The following is a 21,448-nucleotide window of genomic DNA, read 5'->3' on the forward strand; positions in this document are numbered from 1 at the left end:
TATTAAAGAGAGAGAAAGATGATAGATAGATAGAAGACAGCCAGATAGCTAGATACCAAGATAGCAAGAGGCTCATTTAGTGTTTAAATCCCATGTCTATGATTTAAGAAGGTCAATTTAGTAATTTTGAGGGTTTAAAATTGCTTGTAAATGATTTGGCCCTCTTTCCTCTCTCTTCTTCCATCTTGGTGCATTTAATTTGTACAGCGTTTATCCAAGGGTTGTAAGGAAACATTTCTTGAAGAAAAACATTCATTCACAAAAATTAATTTCAGATTTTTTTTTAAAACACTTTTTGGCACTTTAAAGCACAAAACAAGTTCTTAGCCCCCTTTTTAAAAAGAAGAATTTGAATGAAAACATTTCATTACAAAAAAAACATTCATGACAAGAAAAGGGAGGTCTTTTCCAAAAAAAACTTTTAATACAAAAACAGATGTTTTTAAATTTCTACACATTTTTGGAGATTTTTTCATTTATAAAACAAATTATACTCATAGCCTGTTTTACAGTTTAATTAAATACATTATGTCTTTTTTTCTGTAATGCATAACCCCATCCTTGTGTATGACACAATTCGTTGACCTAACCAACCATGGACGCTTTTACTATTGCAATAGTAATTTTAGACCCAGCGGGGACTCTCTTCTGCCTAGCTGCCTTTTTATGGCTTTTCTTTAAGTGGAATTTGATAGTCAAAAATGATAATGGGGGTTGGAATGTTGTTCGTCTATGACACATTATGTAAAAAATGTTGTAGTCTTGATTAAGAACATTTAGGAGCGCAGCTGTTCTATAATTAGGGTATGTTTCTTTTTTGTTCTAAAACATAAATTGCCCAAAATTTTGTCTTTTAATTTTTAATAATTAGCTTTCTGTATTAATTGATTTTTTCTAAGCTGTTGCTGCGCTACTTATTGATATAATTGTTTTTGTTGGCAAAAAAAGGACTTCATTTTGCATAGATAGAGTTAAAATAACTGAGAAAATTTTTTTAAGCAAATTAAAATCTGAAATTTGCTTTCAAATAAAAATACTATCATAATTTCATTTGACTTAGTAATGATTTTTCGACTGGTAATAAATTGATTCTCAGTTCATTTAGATTGTATGTATGCACTGTGAAGACTAATGTTTTTAAAATAGAGATATGGAAATGGAGAAAAGTGGGTAAAGGGAGGAAGGAAAGGGGTGTAGAAGAAGAAAAACGGGGGGCCACAAAAAGAGAGATTTAAAGTATTTATGTATGTATGCTGTCAGGGAGGCAGGGGACAATGATAATTGGACAAATTTACTGCCCATTTTTCCTCCTAAATTGTATTACCTACCATATAAAGACAGAATTATGTTTATTTTGTTTGGAGGAACATATCTTATTGTCTATTGTCACATCCCTGTATACCTGATATGTATGTATGTATGTAATGCTTGTTCACTCGCTGTGGTGAATTCTCTAATTGAAATGTCAGTTTTAATTGTAAAAACTTGTTTCCTTTTCAGAATGTGGCAGTGGCAAGCAGACAACCCACCAGCAAGACAGGAATGTGGGCGGAGAGAGAGCTAGGAGCCCCACCGCGCAGATGGACAAGTACACGGACCCCGCCAGGCCCTACAAGTGTGACGTGTGCCGCGAAAGCTTCACACAGAAAAGTATCCTGTTAGTGCACTACAACTCTGTCGGCCATTTGCGCAGTCTCAAGCGGAAAATGCAAGATTCGGCCGCCGGAGGCGGCGATAACAATGATAATCTTAACACCAGTGAAAGTGATTTGGATAAATCTCAATCATCTGATACAGCTGCCTCCCCCAAGAAGGAAGAGACTGCCAACCCTGCCTTGAATGATATCCAGAACGCGATGCAAGCCATGCTGGCCGCCAGGCTGCAGCTCTTGAATCCCATGCTCAGAGGTCAGATGCCGCCAGGCGGCATGAACCCCATGGCCATGATGGGCGGCCTACCCTTTGGTCCTGGCGGACCCGCTGGTATGGCTGGTCTTAACCCCTTGCATCAGCTGGCCATGGCACAGCAGATGGCTGGTGGCAGCCCCCGTATGCCTGACCCAGCCCAGCTGTTGTCACAGCTTGCAGCCTCCAGCGGCAAGGCTCCACTTACACCAGAAAAACAGCCGCAAGAATTGAAACTGTCCTTCCCCAACGCCAGCCCTGTCCCACCAATGAACCTAACCCCACAATCCCATCAAGCTGCTATGGATCAATATGGTGAGCAAAAGCGGGCTAGGACAAAAATCACCGAGGATCAGCTCAAGGTTCTGCGCTCACACTTTGACATCTCCAACTCTCCTTCTGATGAACAGATCACCATGATGGCCCAACAAACAGGCCTCCCACCCAAGGTGATCAAGCATTGGTTCAGAAACACCCTCTTCAAGGAGAGACAAAAGAACAAGGATTCTCCATACAATTTTAACAACCCACCTTCAACAGTTATTAACCTTGAAGAATATGAGAAAACAGGAGAGCCTAAAGTTCAAGCTCTTTACCCAGAAGTTGAGTTAAATGAGGAGCCTGATGAGAAAACAGCCAAGGATTTGAGCACCTCTGTTGACAGCAGGACAGACAAACATCACATTGAGGAGATTATTAGTGATGATGAGAGAGAGGATGGCAGAAAGACTGAAGACTTGATTATTTCTGGCAGCCATGGCATGCCTGGAACCTCAATCCCCAGCTCCTTGCCACCCAACCTCACTTTATCCTCCATTTTGTCCTCGCAGACCATGGCAGACTCCTTGTTGTCCAACTATCCGCCCCAGTTGTCCAACCCTTTCCGCCAGTCAACAGAGAACAATACCTTCAGTCAGATGCTCCATAACTTGGCGGCCAACAGCAGCTCCCTGAGCGAGCCGTCCTCACCTGGAAGCGGCCAGCGGCTGTCCCCTGGCCAGGACATGTCCAGCATCCATGGTAAACGTGCCAACAGAACCCGGTTTAGTGACTATCAAGTCAAAGTGCTCCAAGAGTTCTTTGAGAAGAACGCCTACCCTAAAGATGATGATCTTGAATACCTGTCTAAATTATTAGGTCTTACTCCAAGAGTAATTGTTGTTTGGTTTCAGAATGCCCGCCAGAAGGCCAGGAAAGCCTATGAAAACCAGCCATCAGCCGAGGTTGTGGCTGATGAACTGGAGGGCAGATTTACCCGCACCCCCAGCTTAAGTTACCAGTGTAAGAAATGCAACTTGGAATTCCAAAGATATTATGAACTCATTCGCCATCAGAAGCAGCACTGCTACAAGGAGGAGGATGCCAAGCGGTCAGCTCTGGCCCAGAAGGCAGCTGCTCATGCAGCCGCTACCCTTTCAACACAGGGGGGCACACAAATGCTGTCACACTCAGAGGACAGCAACTCTAGCTTCTCCGAGAGAAATATTACATCCCCAGTCTTCAATCAGAGCATGATGTCATGGAAGAGAAAGCCCTCTATGGATGAGATGCATGAGATTGAGGAACCCCGCAGTAAATTGCCTAAAACCACCAACCTTTTCCCACCTCTAGTGCCGCCTGCAGCCGGACAGCCAGTTCCTGGAAGCGGTGGCAACGACCTGGAGGCATCCATGAGAAAATTCTACGAGGACACAATGAAGAGATACATGGATGAGCTTTCAGTGCGGCCGGCCAGCCAACAAAATGACGGCCAGGCACTTGATCTGCGGTCTTCCTCTGCCGACCTTGATCACGGCAGCAACAGGTCTGAAAACGACAACGACAGTGATTCCTGGGATAAGTCAGGCGGTGAGGATTCTTCTTCTGAGCAGCCCCGTGGGGGTATGTATGTGGATGGGTCAGATTTTGACGGAGAGGCCGGTGAAAACTCTGGCATGTCAGGCGCCTATTTGGATGCCAACGGCCAGAGGGATGCCAACAACAAACGGTTCCGCACCCACATGTCCAACGTCCAGGTCAAGATGATGAAAAGTGTGTTTGAGGGCTACAAGACCCCAACCATGCCAGAATGTCTGGGCCTAGGCAACCAGATCGGTCTCCAGAAGCGTGTTGTCCAGGTATGGTTCCAGAACGCCAGAGCCAAGGAGAAGAAGGCCAAGCTATACCTGCAGCAGATCACCGGCCAGGAGCCTGAGATGCCGCCAGCTCCTCGTGGCTGCAGATGGTGCAACTTTGAGTATCCTGCCAATTATTCTGTGCAGGAACATATATTTTTACCCAAACATTTGGAAAATGTGCGCATTGCAATTGAGCAAGGCCTGTATGATCCAGAAAGTCCCGGTGCCACCCTGACCCAGCAAGCTGAGTCCCTACAAAACGGCGGAAACCCCTACCCTCCCCGCCCCGCGGGAACACCACCCCGTGTTGGCGGCGGCGGCCAGGATGGTGGAGCCAGCAACACAGACTCAAGTCCATCGCCGTCAAAACCTAACCTTGGACCCGGCCTGTCCATGATGATGGCGGCTGGCGGCCTTCATTCACCTGGTCGGCCAGATTTGCCGGACTCACGCATGCTTATGCCGCCCTTCTACGGCATGGGTCAGGGGTTGAACTCCTACCCTATTGGAGTGACTAATACAGTTCATAATGTCTAATAGAAAAAAATAACAAGAAAAAAAATGAGCCATAGAGCGCAGCTAGAGAACAATTTAGTTTGATTTAGTTAGACAAGTCAAGATTAGAAATTATGTATTACTGTTTCTTCAGTCCTTTTAATTATAATTATTATTAGTAGCGCAGCTACTCTATAATTATTATTATTATCATTATTATTATAATATAGACTTTAAATTGTCGAGTAATGTGCCACTTAATTGCTACTAAATGTGTTATCCGCCATTCATCATCGATATAATTTCATTCTTTATTATTATTATAGTTTCCAATTTTTATTATTTTAATATTTTTATTTTCTTCTCTATAATTGTAGACTAATAATAATTGAGTCGTCACGCATTTTTTGGGGCACCTTGCTCTGTCTTATTGGTCAGCGGTTTGTGGCGGCCGGACGGCAGCTGCCTGTAAGGAGGCCGCCAGTCGGCTGCCACAACCATTCCTGGAGGATTGCCATGTGCCAGGCTGTGTTCATAAATTGATATCCCATAGTTCCTCAAAAATAAAATAGATATTAATTACATTTTGAAAACTACATGTAGAAAATTTTAATTTTTGTAAATTAAAATTTGATAAATTTGACAAAATTTAGTTTGAAAGAAAAATTATTGTTTTTTGTGTGTATTTAATAAAAAAAGAGATAATTTTTAAGTTCTTTAACAATAATATTATAAAAAACTTGTGATTAAAACATTTTTTGATATATAGTGTCATTTTCTTGTTATTCATTAGCAAGAATATTCTTGTATTTATGGTAATAATTAGTCCGCCGAAAAGTTCCTATTAATTATAATTATTAATTATTATGCATTCTTAATACTAATAAATGTTATGATATACGTGAATTTTCATATTTTTCTTATTTCTAATGTAGGATAGTTATATCCATAAGTAGCGCAGCAATAAAAAGCCAACTATAGTGTAGATAAAAAGAACAGAAATTAATGGGTAAAATGCTCTGTATTCAAAAAAGGAGGGATTTGCCGAAAATGGCTCCATCAAGATTCAAGGTTCAATTCAATTAAGAGAACCTATGTGAAACTAGTTAAAACTCGAAATCTTAACGGACAAACAAAACTTATAAGACTATGAAATATGATAAAATATCATTTTGGAAGAAATTTTTGTATAATTGCCCTCAAAATCATCTGTGCAAACGTCTGGTTAAGATGTATTACACAGCCTTTTGTTGAAACTTACATTCACATTTTAGCGCTGAAAAAATCCGCTAATTAGTGTGTTAATTAGTAGCAGTGTGAATTTAGCAAAGCGTTCGATGTTAATTAACAAAAATTTGCAAAAAAGCCGCCGAGATAAATTTGCATTTAGTAACGAACTCAGATTACATGTAAATTTATTATGAAACGAGTAGTTTAATATATCTTTAACTGAAACAAGACATATAAAAGATAAACATTGTTTTTAAATTTGTTTATAAAGTAGTGCGGTTTGAAGCTAAAGATCACGGGTCCAAATGGTATATACATTTTAGGGAACCTTTCTTAATGTCTTGGTGTGGTTTCGAGCTATCTTCCTGACCTATCTGACCTCCTTTAAATTCTAGGGACAAAGCAACTTGTATTGTAAAGAGTAGTTTTCCCAATTTTTTTTTGTACATAGATAACAATAAACAAAAATTTATTTAGGTAAGCTTATAATGAATTAAAATAACACTAAGAAAAATACAAAACCAAAAGTAAATTATGTGTGTTAATGTACCAGAATGTGGGAATATTGAATGCACAGGTCATTTTTAAAGGATGTCCAATAGGGTGGGTCGATTTGGACATTTTTTTTCTGAGGCCAAAGCGGGGATCTGCAAATGATTTGTAAGAGTATAATACACCTCTGGATGATTTAAAATTTATCCTAAGTCTTAAAACCGCTGACGACCAGACATTCAATTGTATAGCTATTTGTAAATGGGAGTCAAATTTTTTTGAATCAGAACTATGGCTTCATGGTGCTCCAAGGAAAGGCATTGAGGAGTAGAATCAGGAACTTTTGACCGTTTCAAAAAATCTCGTTCCTAGCCTGAGAAAATCTAAAAAAAACCTCTACAAATTAGACAACTCTCAATAAGCCTTAAAATAATGTGGTTTTTTAGTGATTTCTAAGGCTAGGAACGAGATATTTTGAAACGGACAAAAGTTCCTGATTCAGCGCCTCAAGGCCTTTCCAGGGAGCACCATAGGTCTGATTCAAAATTTTTTTGAATGTCGTCTTTGCATATTAATAAGTAATGAAATATATTTTTTAGTGGTCGCGTTCTAAAACTCAATTCAAAAAAAAATTCGGTCAGAAATGTTTTTAAGGTTAATTTTATCTGTTGCATATCCCCTCTTTGTCTAATTCCGATATGAACCCGCCCTAATGTCCAAGCTTTTTAAGGGGGGTAAAATGAGGGGTTTTAAAGGATTGTGGGGGATTTTCTAATGTATTTTTTTTTTAAATATTGAAAGTGTAATTTAAGAGGTTCTAAAGTTTTAGGGCGGGAAAAAAACAACCATTTACCCCAACATCTTGAACGTCTATGCCCTTATTCTAAAGCAGCTGTGCTCTAGAAATTTACAAATTTTATAGAGTGATGACTAAAATAAAATCCTGACTATTGCTCGCCAAACCCTGAAAATTTTAGATTTAAGACAACATAATTGCTATCTTTACCAAATATTATTTACTTTTACATGTTCCAGCGTGTAAGCAAAAGACTCTTTCTTATAGTTAAGGTGATTTTAGATCAAATTTTGGAATTATAAAGATTACTGTTATAAAAGCATTCATAGTACAAACATACAATTTGATTTAAAAGATCATTTGTTGTCCATGTGTGAGAAATAACGAAGCTTTTTACTGAATTATTCATTTGCTGGTTTGATGGAATATCAACCACGCCACTTTCCACACCCCAATTTAAAAAGACTCAACTACCCCTCCCCACACAAACAAAAGCAGTTCAGGTATAGAACAACAAATAAAAAAATAAATAAACATATAATAGCGAATCTCGTTTATATTTTAAGATATCCTCCTGTTAGCTTTATGGAAGTGTAAAATTCAGTTGTCTAGATTTTATTAAATACAATTGCCAAAAAATTTCAGTTATAAGTAACCAAAATTGTACGCTTTAATAAATATTCGAATATTCTAGCTGTTATTAAAGATAGATGGCTATTTTTTTTATTCAATTAGCTTATTTGAGGGCACACTTTGTACGAGACACTGCCGATTTCCTACCTTCTTTTTTGCGAATTTTTACCGAGAAAGAGAAATAAATTCAGAAGAAGTCAATCCGAGACTATTTTTTCGGAATAATTCAGTAAACTTGTAAAAATGTTTTATATCCCAAATCAAGTTTTTGACGAAAAGCAATTGAAGACAAAATGCTAACATTATGTTTAGGTTTAAAGAGCTGCTTTAGTACTTAATGTAAACTTAAATAATTTTTTTTCTCCAGAATATTTATTCATGTTCTTTATTTTTTTTCAAAAAAGGCAAACACAATATACTGGTAAAGATTATAGGTTTAGATCAAGGGCGTGCAAATAGTTTTGGCTTGGGGGAGTTGACAGTGTTCAATATGCCTCCCCCCCAATTGATTTTTTTATATACATCGACACTGAACGACCTACAGGGAATTGGTGGGTAGTTATGACACTGAAATCCGTTACCCCCCCCCCCCATCCCATTCCACAAAAATCAGCTTTTTATCTAGCAGAGGGGGACTTAACACAAGTAAGGGATATATACACCTCACACCCCACCATGGGCACGCCTATGGTTTAGATCATATCTTCAAAATTATATGCTCCAGTTATTTTACACAATTCAACCTTTTATTGCCAAAAAGTTGGGCAAATAGGGATTTATTGACAATACCTACTATCCCCCCAAAAAATAATAAAAAACCCATTGGATCTTGAAAAATATATTTTTATGAAATCTTAGTATTTGCAAATCTGGTAATAAAACTAATTTTATGATCTTTTAGTAGATTAAACTTGATACAATTATGAAGACTTAGTTTTTAACAACAATGAAATTGCTGCTTGAAATTAACTAAAATATCAAAATTATTAAGAAACATTAAAAGCTTCCCCTTTTATTTTTTGGTTGGGAAAAGGGAGGGGGGGGGGGTCAAAGAGTTTTTATACTGTTTTTACAATTTTGCCCAGTTGATATTTTTATGGACCTGATTAAGGCCTTAAAACGTAAATGGGGAAAGTCGCCTAAAAAAAGACATGTGCTGTCATAAAACTGAGTGATTATCCATTTTCCCACTTCTCCTATCATCTCTCTCATTTTTATGACGTCACACTAAAAGACTTTTTATCTTAAAACGTTATATAATATGACATTATGACTACAGTTTTTTTTTAATATAGAAACATATCTTTCAATTTGAATTTACTATATTTTCATTGCTTTTATGGAAATTGTCATCTTTGTTTATCTAAGTTTACAAAAAAATTGTAAAGGTAGCTTTTAAATGTGCATTGTTTACCGTTTATTATTCAACAAATAAAAAGCAAGGATGACCACATCCATCATACACAGTGGCGTGCGAAGCACTTTGTCTAGGGGGGGGCATTTTGAAGATTTTGTAAAATTTTGCCCCCCCCTAAATCAAAGTGCCCCGGGGGGGCACTTTGCTTTAGGGGGGGGCATTTTGATTATATATACTAATTTTAAATAAGGGCGTTTTAAGGGGTGGGATTATTTGATTATGGCTTTCTAGTCCTTATCCCCTCTTCCCCATCCCTTCCCCCATCCCTATTTCCCATTTATATCCCCCATCTCTTCCCCCCCCATCTCTTCTCCCCCATCCCTTCTCCCCCATCCCTTCTCCCTACCCTGCAATGACCGAAGGGAAGGGAGCTAGAAAGCATCTTCGAAAAAAAAGTACAGAAGATAATTTAACCTTCCCTCCCCCCCCCCCACCACAAAACATTTTTTATGGGTGGAAGGGGATGTTATAAAATCTCAGCAGGAAGGATGAATCATTGAATAACCCCATTAAAAAAAAAAATTTTGTGGGGGGAGATAAAACTCTCATTTTGGAAATAATTTACCAAAAATTAACCTAATATGTAAAACTGATTTTAAATATTTCTTTATTGTATGAAAACAAGGATGACAACATCTTTAAGTAGCAAAGCACAAAAAATCATTAATAAAAATACAGACAAGTAGATTTAAAGAGCATCTGTTGAAATTAATATATATTTTAGATAGAAAGTCACAAATCCTTTTTCCTGTATGTTGTGTGATGACAGTCAAAGTAAATTACATACTGGATGCTTGAAACAGCGAGAATTTTTTTTTTTTTTAATCTTATAATCCACAAAAAAATTTATCGTACCATAAAAACCAAAGATATAAAGAACTATGTAAAAAATAAAAAAAATTACTTGTCCTTTCATCTACAGATATAAAAATCTCTTAGAAATATGGAAAACTTTGGGGTATAGTCTCTTTTGTGGCAACGTCTCTTAAGGGGCATAGCGTCGTATTTTCATAGTAGCTTTTAATAGGTTATTCTAGGTTAAGTTAGGTCAGGTGATTTCCTCGCAGGGTTAGGCAATTGGCCCCGCAGGAGCTATAAATAGGTGAAAAGCTACTGTGAAAATACGACGAAATTCACCTTAAGAGGCAATGTCACAAAAGGGACTATACCCAAAATTTAAAAGATACAAAAATAGCCAAAAACGTCCTGGAAAGCAGTCTGACCTCCATGAATTTTTAATAGTTAATTATACTCCATAATGATGGGAATGTTAACATTAAGTTTTAGCCTTCTATCTTTAATTGCAGTTGAAAAAATCACATTTCCCCGTTAGCATTACGTACTGACAGCCATAGTGAATTATAGAGAAGCTAAAAAGTTATATCAACATATCCTACCCTCTTTAAATGGCACTTTAAAACTCTGTAAATTTTTTATTAAGTGGTGTTTCCAATGATTTATAAGGGCGGTACGTGAAGCGCACCTAAAAATATTTACTCCCCCTTTGAACTAAAATCAATTAAAGACAACAAGAGTGGCGTATTTTATCAAGTTAGGAATATAGAGTGTAGTTAGTTTTAAGGGTTTTTAATAAAAATTGCCATAAAAAACATGTCTTTTTGTAAGGGTATGTACACAAAAAAAATGATAAACTTATCCTTAAAATAATATGACATCATATATAGTTATTCATTTAGACAGACATACAGTGTTGAGAAAAAGGCTTAGATAAATATCAACGCTGTTTCTTTTTTATATGGAATAACTTTTTGATTAAATATTTGTTGTTTACACATGTTTTTAAAGAAATAAAAACAAAATATACAATGTGAAAAAAGCAGAAACCATTTGGAAGGGCGCGAAGCGCAAATTTTTATCTTCAAATATGCAGGGAGGGAGGGGTTTTTGGGCTATTTATTACACTAGTCCCCAATATTTCATATAAAATTTTCCTATTCGTTAGCTCAACAACTTTGGGGACTTTTTGGAATTTTGATTGGTTGGTTAATTAAGTTGAGTTTCCATACATTCCATCCACTAATTGTAATCTATATAAGGAGTAATTTTGTGTATCATCATTGGGGATGTACAAAATTTCTTTGGTAAAAAGTTTATATTATACAAAATAAAATACTTCATATTACCTGGTTTGTTATGTCCAATGAAAAAAGTTTATTACCTAATTTCTACACTAATTAAAAAATTTGGTAAGGTTAAATGAATAGTAACTGTCTGTTTGGCTTTTTTTTGAGTATTTCTTGATCTTTTTTTTGGAAACTGGGATAGCTTTGCTTTTTGTAGGGTAGGGGGCAAAAAGGGGCATTTTTGTTGACCAGGGGGGGGCAAAATGGGGCATTTTTCAACATTTAGGGGGGGGCAGGGGGGGCGGTGGCTAGGGGGGGGCAGGGGGGGGCGTTTTGGTCGCTAGGGGGGGGCGATTGCCCCAAATGCCCCCTTCGGTTCGCACGCCACTGATCATACAAAAGTTTTATATATCAGTCGAAAGGACGTAAGGACATAAAGCAATATTGTGTCTTTGCAGCTACGCTCATATAAGCATCTAAGTTAGAACTACTTATAAAAAAAATGGGGAAGGAGTGGTCACCCTCATTTTCAGTTTCATTTAAGAAATATTGGGAGGGTGGTGGTTTATGTTTTTCTAGGGATTACTATCTTGGGAGGTTTTATCTACCCTTCCCTAAAATAAATATAAACAGTGCCTATAAAAATGACGTTATACGTCTGTGTATTGGCCTATCATTGGTCATTTGTATTGTATGACGTAATTTTAACAGCTTCTAAGACTTTTATCAAGATGCTACGCTATTTATAAATCCTAATATGTCAAGATAAAACTATCTTTTTCCTTTAAAAAACATACACCCAACTTAAATACCTTTTTGCATTTAGTCCAAATTATCTAGATTCTTGAAAGCTAAATGGAACACACTTCAAGAATGAATACTCTAAGAAGCAAAGCTTATCTATAATTATAATGTTTTTTCTCTGTCTGTCTGTTTGTAACGCTACGGGGGAAGTGTGATATTTAAGGTATAGGCTTCTTTTTTTTTATAAATATTAACATGATTAAAGAGCACTACTCTATGTTTCGTTTTATCCGACTGTTAGTCTATTATGCTAAGGGTAAATGCTGTTCTTGATGTATTCCTTTTATTTTTGAAAGCGAAGCTTTTCTATAATTAGGGTCGGTCCGTACGTCCGTCCGTCCGTCCGTCCGAGATAGATAGCTTTTATTCGTTAATTTAGGCATGTTAGAATTGTCCTATCGATTTCAAACTTTGCATGGTGATTCCTGTAGTAGTTAGGTACGATTTAAAAAGCGTAGCAACTCTATAATCATTACCAGAATGTCCGTACGTACATTTTAAACATGTTGATTTTTCTACTTTTTTATCAACAAATTTTTATGTGATCTAATTATCCGTTTGATCTGATTTTTAGTATATTGATTCCTGAGACAACAAAGAACAATTTTATAAGCGAAGCAACTCTATAATCAAGTCCTAAAAATGTAAGTATGTCCATAAACATTATCCTGTATCAAGCAGTTTTGCAAAAAATTTACTTACACTTTTGCTTCGACTCTTATACTTTTATATTCTGATTATACACTATACAAGTGTTAATGTCCGTTTGTCCTACCGTTTTAGTGCTTCGCTTTTATGGATGTTGTCATTCTTGTTTTTACAGATTCCATCGACTAATTAGCATCTTTTTTTAAAGCTATAATTATTTTTTTGCCAATGGTGCTTATGGATGCTGTAATACTTTAGATAAGCTAACATAAACATAATATCATCATAAAATTTATTATAAATGATATGTCACAGACAGACATACAATTCTACATGTATAAAGGCACTGCTTTAAAATCAGAGTATCTATGCCTAGTGGTTATAATTTTCTTAATCGTATGCATAGTGTTCCAGGGAATAAAGAGATAGAACAATGGTCGATAAATATGTCTTCCTTTAAACTCTAATTTGGGTTATCATAAATTAGTATATTTTGTAAAATATTTGGGGGGAAAGAAGTGAATGTAGATTAATTTTACTGTCATAATAATTCATTACTATGATACTAGCGTTAATTAATAGTTAAAGTAAAAAAACAAGTAGATGTTGGATATAATAACGACGTAAATATTAAGCAAAATTAGATTTTGTCAGCCATAAAAATTTTTAATATTGGCTATTGTCGACATTAACTAATTGTTAACTTGACGATATTTTGTTTAACAGGGTCATTTGATGTTCAGCATACATCATCTTTTATTTTATAGGATAATTCTTAAATAGCGTAAAGTTTCTTTTTCTTTAGATAAAATATCCTCTCTGTGTATTAGGGGGGGGGGGAGAATTCTGTAACAATTAGATCAATCTACAACCCATTCTTTCCCCCACAAAAATATTTCAGTAAATCAATGAGGGAATATTAATTTATCCTCCATTGTCTGATCCCTGTATCCCTGATATGAATATATATAATTTAAAATATTTGCCCCTAGGCGTCTAGTCCAAATATTTTATCCCATTTTTTTATGAATTTTATTTTCATTCTTGAGATTTTAATTATTTATTTGAATTAAATTATTTTATTTACATATTTTGATTATTTTTCATTTTTCGTCCACAAAAAAAATAACAAAACAAGGATGGCAAGATCCTTGAAACAAATATGCAATAATAATTACAATAGCAAATTAATAAGATATTATTTTTAAATCTGAACAAAATTACAATGTTTTTATTTTGTAAAATTGATAAAAGTACAATATTTCTAGGAAATTCATACATGTTAGGACATATTATAGTGCTGTTAACTAAATAAAATAATTGTCCCAGGAATTTGTCATATAATCAAAAATACTTCATTTAAATAAGGCACAATAATAGTTTTTCCAAATGTTACATATCCCTGAACCACGAAAGGGTATTGTATTATAAATTATGGCAAGACAGAATTAGATAAATACAGAAAGAGAGACGGATAAAAAGGAGAGAAAAGAAAGAAAGAGAGACATTATGAGAAGGACATGGTGTTTCCTGAACTGGACACAGTGTGAGGACAATATACTATCACTACACTGTGGAATTCAAGTGGAATTTCTAGAGATAGTGGGAGGGACTTGGTGTTTCCTAGACTGGACACAGTATGAAGACAATATACTATCACTACACTGTGGAATTCAAGTGGAATTTCTGGATGAGTGGGAAGGACATGGTGTTTCCTGAACTGGACACAGTATGAGGACAATATACTATCACAACACTGTGGAATTCAAGTGGAATTTCTAGAGTGAGTGGGAGGGACATGGTGCTTCCTAGACTGGACACAGTATGAGGACAATATACTATCACAACACTGTGGAATTCAAGTGGAATTTCTAAAGTGAGTGGGAGGGACATGGTGTTTCCTAGACTAGACACAGTATAAGGACAATATACTATCACAAGTTCACAACACTGTGGAATTCATGTGGAATTTCTAGAGAGGGTGGGAAGGACATGGTGTTTCCTAGACTAGACACAGTATGAGGACAATATACTATCACAACACTGTGGACTTCATGTGGAATTTCTAGAGAGGGTGGGAAGGACATGGTGTTTCCTAGACTGGACACAGTATGAGGACAATATACTATCACAACACTGTGGATTTTAAGTGGAATTTATTTCAAATATTGTTCCTATTCTTACTGACAATTAAACCCTTGAGGTCTTTTTTAATCGGGGCAAAGTTCCTCTCTCGTCCCTTACATAGCATAAAACTTGCTTAGGTCCAAGAGATTTCGTTACGGACGAACAGACACACCAGAAATATAGTAGAGCTATGCCTTATAAAATTTCATGTATATTTCAATAGTGAATTTTTTAATGGCAAAGAACTTATTTTGGGAATAGAAAAGAAGGGAGCAATTTACATTGGGGGTAAATTTTCTCTCAGAGGCTTCTACGGATACAGACAGACGGACGAACGGACGGAGTAGTTGGAATAAAGGGTGAAAAAATATACATTTGGGTGTGAGACACTTTATGAGCATAGTTTGAAAGAGAGAGAAAAATAAATAGGTTGATAGAAAATAGAGATAGATAGATAGAAAAAACGAGAGAGATAATAAGAAAGAGAGGTTTTAATGAAGGATGTGAGGAGGAGGGGTGGAGGACAGAAAGATTTGAGACGCTGAATCCTATCTTAGCATTTGTAATGACCATTTTTTATCCCTTCCGTAAACCCCCATTCCCAATTTATATCGCTCTTCCCCAGTTTTTTCATTATTTTCTAAAGGGAAACGAAAAAGTACTCTATAAAAGTTTTTGGATTCATCTAAATCTATTGATCTTTCAGGAAAGCTTTATATTTGCCCTGAGTGCTGAGTGATTGGTAACTTTGACTCTAAAATTAACAAGGACTATGAATTTAGCGGTCAATTCCGTCTTACTTCTAGAGTTCCTACGCTGCAAAGGTTTATTTAGTTGTCATCACTTTTTAAAATGAATCTTTTATAAAATATTTGGGTATAGTCCCTTTCGTGGCAACGCCTCTTAAAGGGCGATTCTTCGTATTTTCAAAACAGCTTTTGATAGGTGATTTTAGGTTATATTGGGTTAGGTAATTGCCCCGCGGGGTTAGACAATTGGCCCCGCAGGGTCAGAGCCCCCCGCTACTGTAAAATACGAAGAAAAGCCCCTTAAGAGGCGTTGCCATAAAAAGGACTATACAAATAGAGTAGATCAGTAATCCCTAGGTTTAATTTCTGTATTATAACAATTCCTGAAGTGCTAATTAAATTTCAGAAATCCTATCTCTGTCAATTATTTTGTTCCTACCTCTTTTTTCCCCCCTTTAAACCCTTTTGTTGTATATATTATATGTTCTATATATATTTTTAAAATTTTCCCTTCATCAGAGAAAAAGTATTATCTATCTGTCCCCCCCTCTCCCCCTCCTCCCATTTTAAATTACAAATTTCCTACTCCTACCCATTCCCTTTTGATGTCCAATCTCCCCCCCCCCTCAAAAGTTGCTGGACAGAATAAAATTTAGTTCTCTCAGAGATAAAGAACCAGAGAGGGCAAGCTTCCCCCTTTATCACAAATAACCTTCTGTTTAATATTCTTGCACTTAAACCATCTACACCCATGGGGCGGGGGATGGGGGGAGGGGGTATATCTAGACTACCCCCTTCATAAATATTGATTTGAAAGTTAGGATATGTGTAAGACACATATGTACAATTTTTATATATTCCACTTTTTAAACAGCAAAACTTTTCAATAATAATAATAAGTTTTAGTTCGTTGTTATCTTAAAAATTAAATTTTGTAAGTAAGCTGAAAAAAATACTTGAAAAGTAGAAAAAATGCTAGTTACAAAAACAGAGTTTTTTTAATCATCTAAATTATTTCCAGATTGAATATATTTAGGACCTCTGTAGTTTTTTTCGTTATGAGAGCTCTACTTATGGACATGATTATCCTTGTTTAATGTATGAAAGAACCAATGTCCATGATATAATACAGCTACATGGACAAGTATCACCAGTTTTATTGCAATGGGTATACAGATTTAGTAGAAAAACTATTTAATTGTTCCTCATATTGCTTTTAGAATTTATTATTAACTCCGACCCTAGTATCAAGTAGCAGATAAATATACTATAAAACCGTCCTAGGAGATATGTGTAGCTCATCCAAAATGGAGAAGTTAACGAGATCTTAACAGATAGACAATGGACATTAATTAATGTACATCCCCAATGATAATACACAAAATTAACCATTCTGTGGATTACAATTAGTGGTTGAAATGTTTGGACACTCAACTTTATTTACCAACTAATCAAAATTCACGAAAAGTCTCCAAAGTTTTAAGCTAAAGAATAAGAAAACGTTATTATAAAACCCTTAGGACTAGTATAATAAACAGCCAAATGTTCCTCCCTCCCTGAAATGACAAACTGAATTACAAACTTTAAAAGCATAGCTACTCTATAATTATGGATCTTAGTCTGTGTGCCTGTAATATATACACAACACATTGATGAGTAATTCACCTTAGAGGGACAATATATATCTTTTCAGGGACAAAAGAAAGGGCAAATAAACATTTATAACATGCTATTTAATGGTAATTAATTGGTAGAAAAGTTTACATAGTGCTAGTTTGTACATCCCAATCAAGATTAAATGATAGGTACCAAAGTTATAAGCAAATCAATAGAGCGGACGTGTTTATAAAACTGGTAGGGACCAGTATATTTTACCGTCCATGTGTATTATCTTTTAGAATCAAAATTTCGTGGATTTTTATCTATTCCTTTTTCTATAAATCTAAGATTTATAAAGGGGTAAACGAACGGAATATATGATTTATCCATAGAAAGATAGACAGATATTTTTATATGAAATAAAGTTTTATAATTTTACAAGATATTTTATAAGATATTACTGGTTTCGTCTGTAGAGAAAATCTGTATCAGAAAATATATATTATATAGCTAAAGAAAATAGCATAAAACCTTCTTAGTACCAGTACATATATTCTTAGAAAAGACAGAGCCCTATCTGTCTAGCGAGATCCTAAGATTCGCCCGGATTGACAGACAGACAGACTGACAAACATTGTTATACATTGTATTAAACTGTTATATTTTAAAATATGTTGATTAGTTTTGACTGAAATGTGCTATATCAAATGGTTAGGCAAAATTAATGTGATGAAAAGTAACAGTTTTTCGCCTTAACGGGCTCCACCTTTTTTACCCCACCCCCCTAAAAATTGAGACATGATTCCCCACCCCTTATAATATTAGATGTGCCTACGAATTAACCAAAAAATCATGAACAGACTATAGTTAGAATAGATAGACATAATAGCATGGATATTATAAAGCTGGTCTGTATATGATTATTCTATAAATCAACATGACTTTTTTCTCATTTTTTTTGTTATTAGGCGGATTTTAAAGAATTCAAAAAGAGAGTATTCGACTGTATATTATATACAAAGTTTCATATATATGTTATCTTATAATTGGCTCAAAAAAATTAGGCACTTTATTGAATTGTGATTGGTTGGTTTCTACAGGAGGGATAATATTGTTTATCATAATTGGGGAAGAACATCAATTTACATGCATTGTCATATACCTTAGAATCCTGGCATGGTTGTCTGGTGGGTGTTACTGCTGGGTATGGACACTGAAATATTGGTTTTAAGGGCATCTGACTAATAAATGAGTGGCTAGGTAGCTGTACTATGTTATTATTATACGGGTGGGAAGACTATTTAATTATACCCCTGCTTCAAAACTTTGACTTTTATAGAAATTTGGATAGGTAGATTGTATTGAAATATTGCTTTACAATTAAAATCTTCAACAAATATTACAAAGTTGTATGATTAGTAAGATCTCCTGTATGGCCATACTGTCTGTTACATTTTTCAGAAAAGTTAAGTATCGTCACACTAGTCGCCGGAAGGAAAAAGCAGTTTTTTGAAAGGGGCTATCTGAGATTATTACAGATTCTGATATATACATATATAGACTGATGAAAAATGCAAAAAACGAAATCAAAAGCGTTCCTTCTTGGGAGAAAATCCGGGAAAAAGATTTTAGCTATTTTTAACCTATAATTCACATTGGCAAGCCTGCAAAAAATATACAGACATTTAAAACATGTCATTGCTCAGCACATAGAAAAGGTAGAAAAATGCTATGCATACCATTGGAAAGCTTATAACCTCTATTTTTCATATTGGTATATTACGTTTTTGTACTATTATTAGTTTTTGAGCTATCCTCTGAAATATGCACAAGTTTTGAAAATGCAGTTTTTTCCTTGAATTTTAAGTTTGATACTTGTTACACAAACCTTTTAAAAATTATATTGCTTAGCACCTAGAGTTATATAATTATTCTATATAGATACCCTTGTATATTTTAGGTACATTGGGTACTTTAAATTTTTGCTTAATTACAAGTTGTCTTTGAAATGTGTATAGTTTGTAGTAAGAACCAAGTAGGGAGGGAGAAAATTTATACACTTATAGGCAATGAAATTCAGTATAAAATTTTGCCATGGATGTTTTTGGGCTTGTTGTTATAGCCATTAAACTGATTCTTTTTGTAAAATCTCTTATATGATTAAATATACCAGTAAATTTAATGTTTGGTATTTTCCTTCAAGGGGTTAGTGGGGTAAAACTGCACCCAAAACTACTAAAACTTTAAGTTCTGGGCTTATTTTTAGAGATATCAAGCTGATTTTATTAAAGTATACTTTTGTGCATAATTGAGCTAAGTAGCCACTTTTTATTTCATTTTGGCACTTTCCTCCTTTGGGCTAGTGGGGTAAAACACTTTCCAAAACACTAAAATTTAATCCTTTAAGGCATGAGCTTATTTATAGAGATTTTAAGCTGATTTTTTAATGTAAACTTTTTCACATAATTGAGCTAGCAACTAAAGATTTCATTTTAACACTTTCTTTCTAGGTGGTAGTGGGGTGAAAGACCCCCCAATAATTAAGTTATAAGATCCAAGGGGGGGGGGGGCCCGGGGGGGGGGGGTTACATTATTTTTATAAATTTGGTACAAAATTTTGCTCTAGATGTTTGGACTTGTTGTTATAGTTATCAACCTGATTATTTTTGTAAAATCGCTTATATCCTATTATATAAAGTAGTAAGCTATTTTTGTCTGTAGCAAAGGATCTCTGTAACCGCTGGTCAGATATGGTCCTTCTATACTGTGTAGCTTCTCATAGGTTCTGGGAAGGTTTCTAACTATTTTGAGGGAGGGTACAATCACCCTCCCAAGAGAAATCACCCTAAAAAAATGAACTCTTCCCATTTTTAAAAACTTTTCTTTTAATAAGTACAATTGATAGTAGAGGGGTCACCTTTACCACAAGGACCTCTAGAGTCCTCTAGGGCCTAACCGCTTGTGATTAAATATACCAGAAAGTCTTAAGTTTTGGCACTTTCCTTCGAGGGGATAGTGGGGGTAAAACTGACCCCAAAACTACTAAAACTTTAAGTTCTGTGCTTTTTAAAAAAAATATTGGGCTGATTTTGATGTGAAAACTTTTTTCAAATAACTGAACTAAATAATCATTAGATTTTAATTAGGCACTTTCTTTCAAGGACTATATCATTTTTTTTAATTATGTGAAATATGTTTTCATCAAAGTTCAACATGATATCTTTGAAAATAAGCTCAGAACTCATAATTTTTGTATTTTGATGTGTTTTACCCCACTAGACTCAAGAAGGAAAGTGCCATAAGGAAATCTGTAATAGCTACTAATTCAATTAGTAAAATATGTTTATATTAAAAGAATTAGTTTGATATCTTCAAAAATAATCTCATAGCTTATAATTTTAGTGTTTTAGAGGCTTTTTTACCCCACAAGCCCCTAGAAGGAAAGTGCCAAAATTCAATTTTTAAAGTTTTACAGGTAGATCTATTCATATAAGAAAATATAAAAAAAGAATCATTTAATAACTATAACAACAAGTCCAAACAGCCAGGGCAAAATCTGGTACTCACTTATGATTTTAATTTTTTTAGGGAGTGTTTTACCCCACTAGCCCCAAGAAGGAAAGTGCCAAAATGAAAAAAAAACTTCAATTAAAAAAATCTTTAAACATAGGCTCATAACTACTCTAAGGAGGAAAGTACCAAATGAAATCTTCAGTGACTACCTAGCTTAAATATGTAAAAAGTTTACATTAAAAAATCAGCTTGATATCTCTAAAACTAAGCTCAGACTTTAGATTTTAGTGTTTTTGAAGCTGTTTTACCCTTCTAGTCTCTAGCAAAGTGCCAAAATTCAATTTTCAAAGATTTGCTGGCAGATTATATCATACTAGCGGCTTTGCCCCTAGCCTCTAGGTGCTTTGCCCCAAGAGGTGATAAAAAAAAATTATGGCGAAAATCGTAAAGGACCAAGGAAATCTCAACAAAAAAAAAAAAAAAAAAAAAAAAATGGGGGGGGGATTTTTTGTTTTTTTTGGGGGGGGGGGTTGGGAGTGTCCCACCACCCAAGAAAATAGCTTAAACCACCACAGGACCAATAGGTAGATACCCTGAAGAGTAGAATCCGATCGGTTCAGTGGTTACAGAGAACTTAAGGGACAGACAGACAGACGGACAGACAGACATCGTTCTACTTTGTATTATAGATAAGAGATTTTACAAAAAGAATCAGGTTAATGACAACAAACCCAAAATTATCCAAGGCAAAATTTTATACTGAATTGCATTGCCTATAAGTGTATAACCCCCCCCCCCCCCAAACTACAAACTATGCACATTTAAAAGACAATTTTTAA

At 35.2% G+C, this 21,448-nt stretch overlaps 1 protein-coding gene across 1 annotated transcript in view; it reads left to right on the forward strand.

Moving 5' to 3' along the window:
- LOC145322349 (zinc finger protein 2-like) overlaps positions 1 to 5,423 on the forward strand; it is a 37,334-nt gene extending 31,911 nt beyond the window's left edge. The window contains exon 8 of the mRNA XM_080164325.1: positions 1,501 to 5,423. Within this exon, the coding sequence (XP_080020451.1) occupies positions 1,501 to 4,559 (3,059 nt within the window). The 3' untranslated portion in view covers positions 4,560 to 5,423. The remainder of the gene's footprint in view (positions 1 to 1,500) is intronic.
- Positions 5,424 to 21,448: the final 16,025 nt, after the last annotated feature.

Source organism: Acartia tonsa, chromosome 6, assembly GCF_053477335.1.
Source record: "Acartia tonsa isolate MP-2025a chromosome 6, ASM5347733v1, whole genome shotgun sequence".
Classification (NCBI taxonomy): Eukaryota; Metazoa; Arthropoda; class Copepoda; order Calanoida; family Acartiidae; genus Acartia; species Acartia tonsa.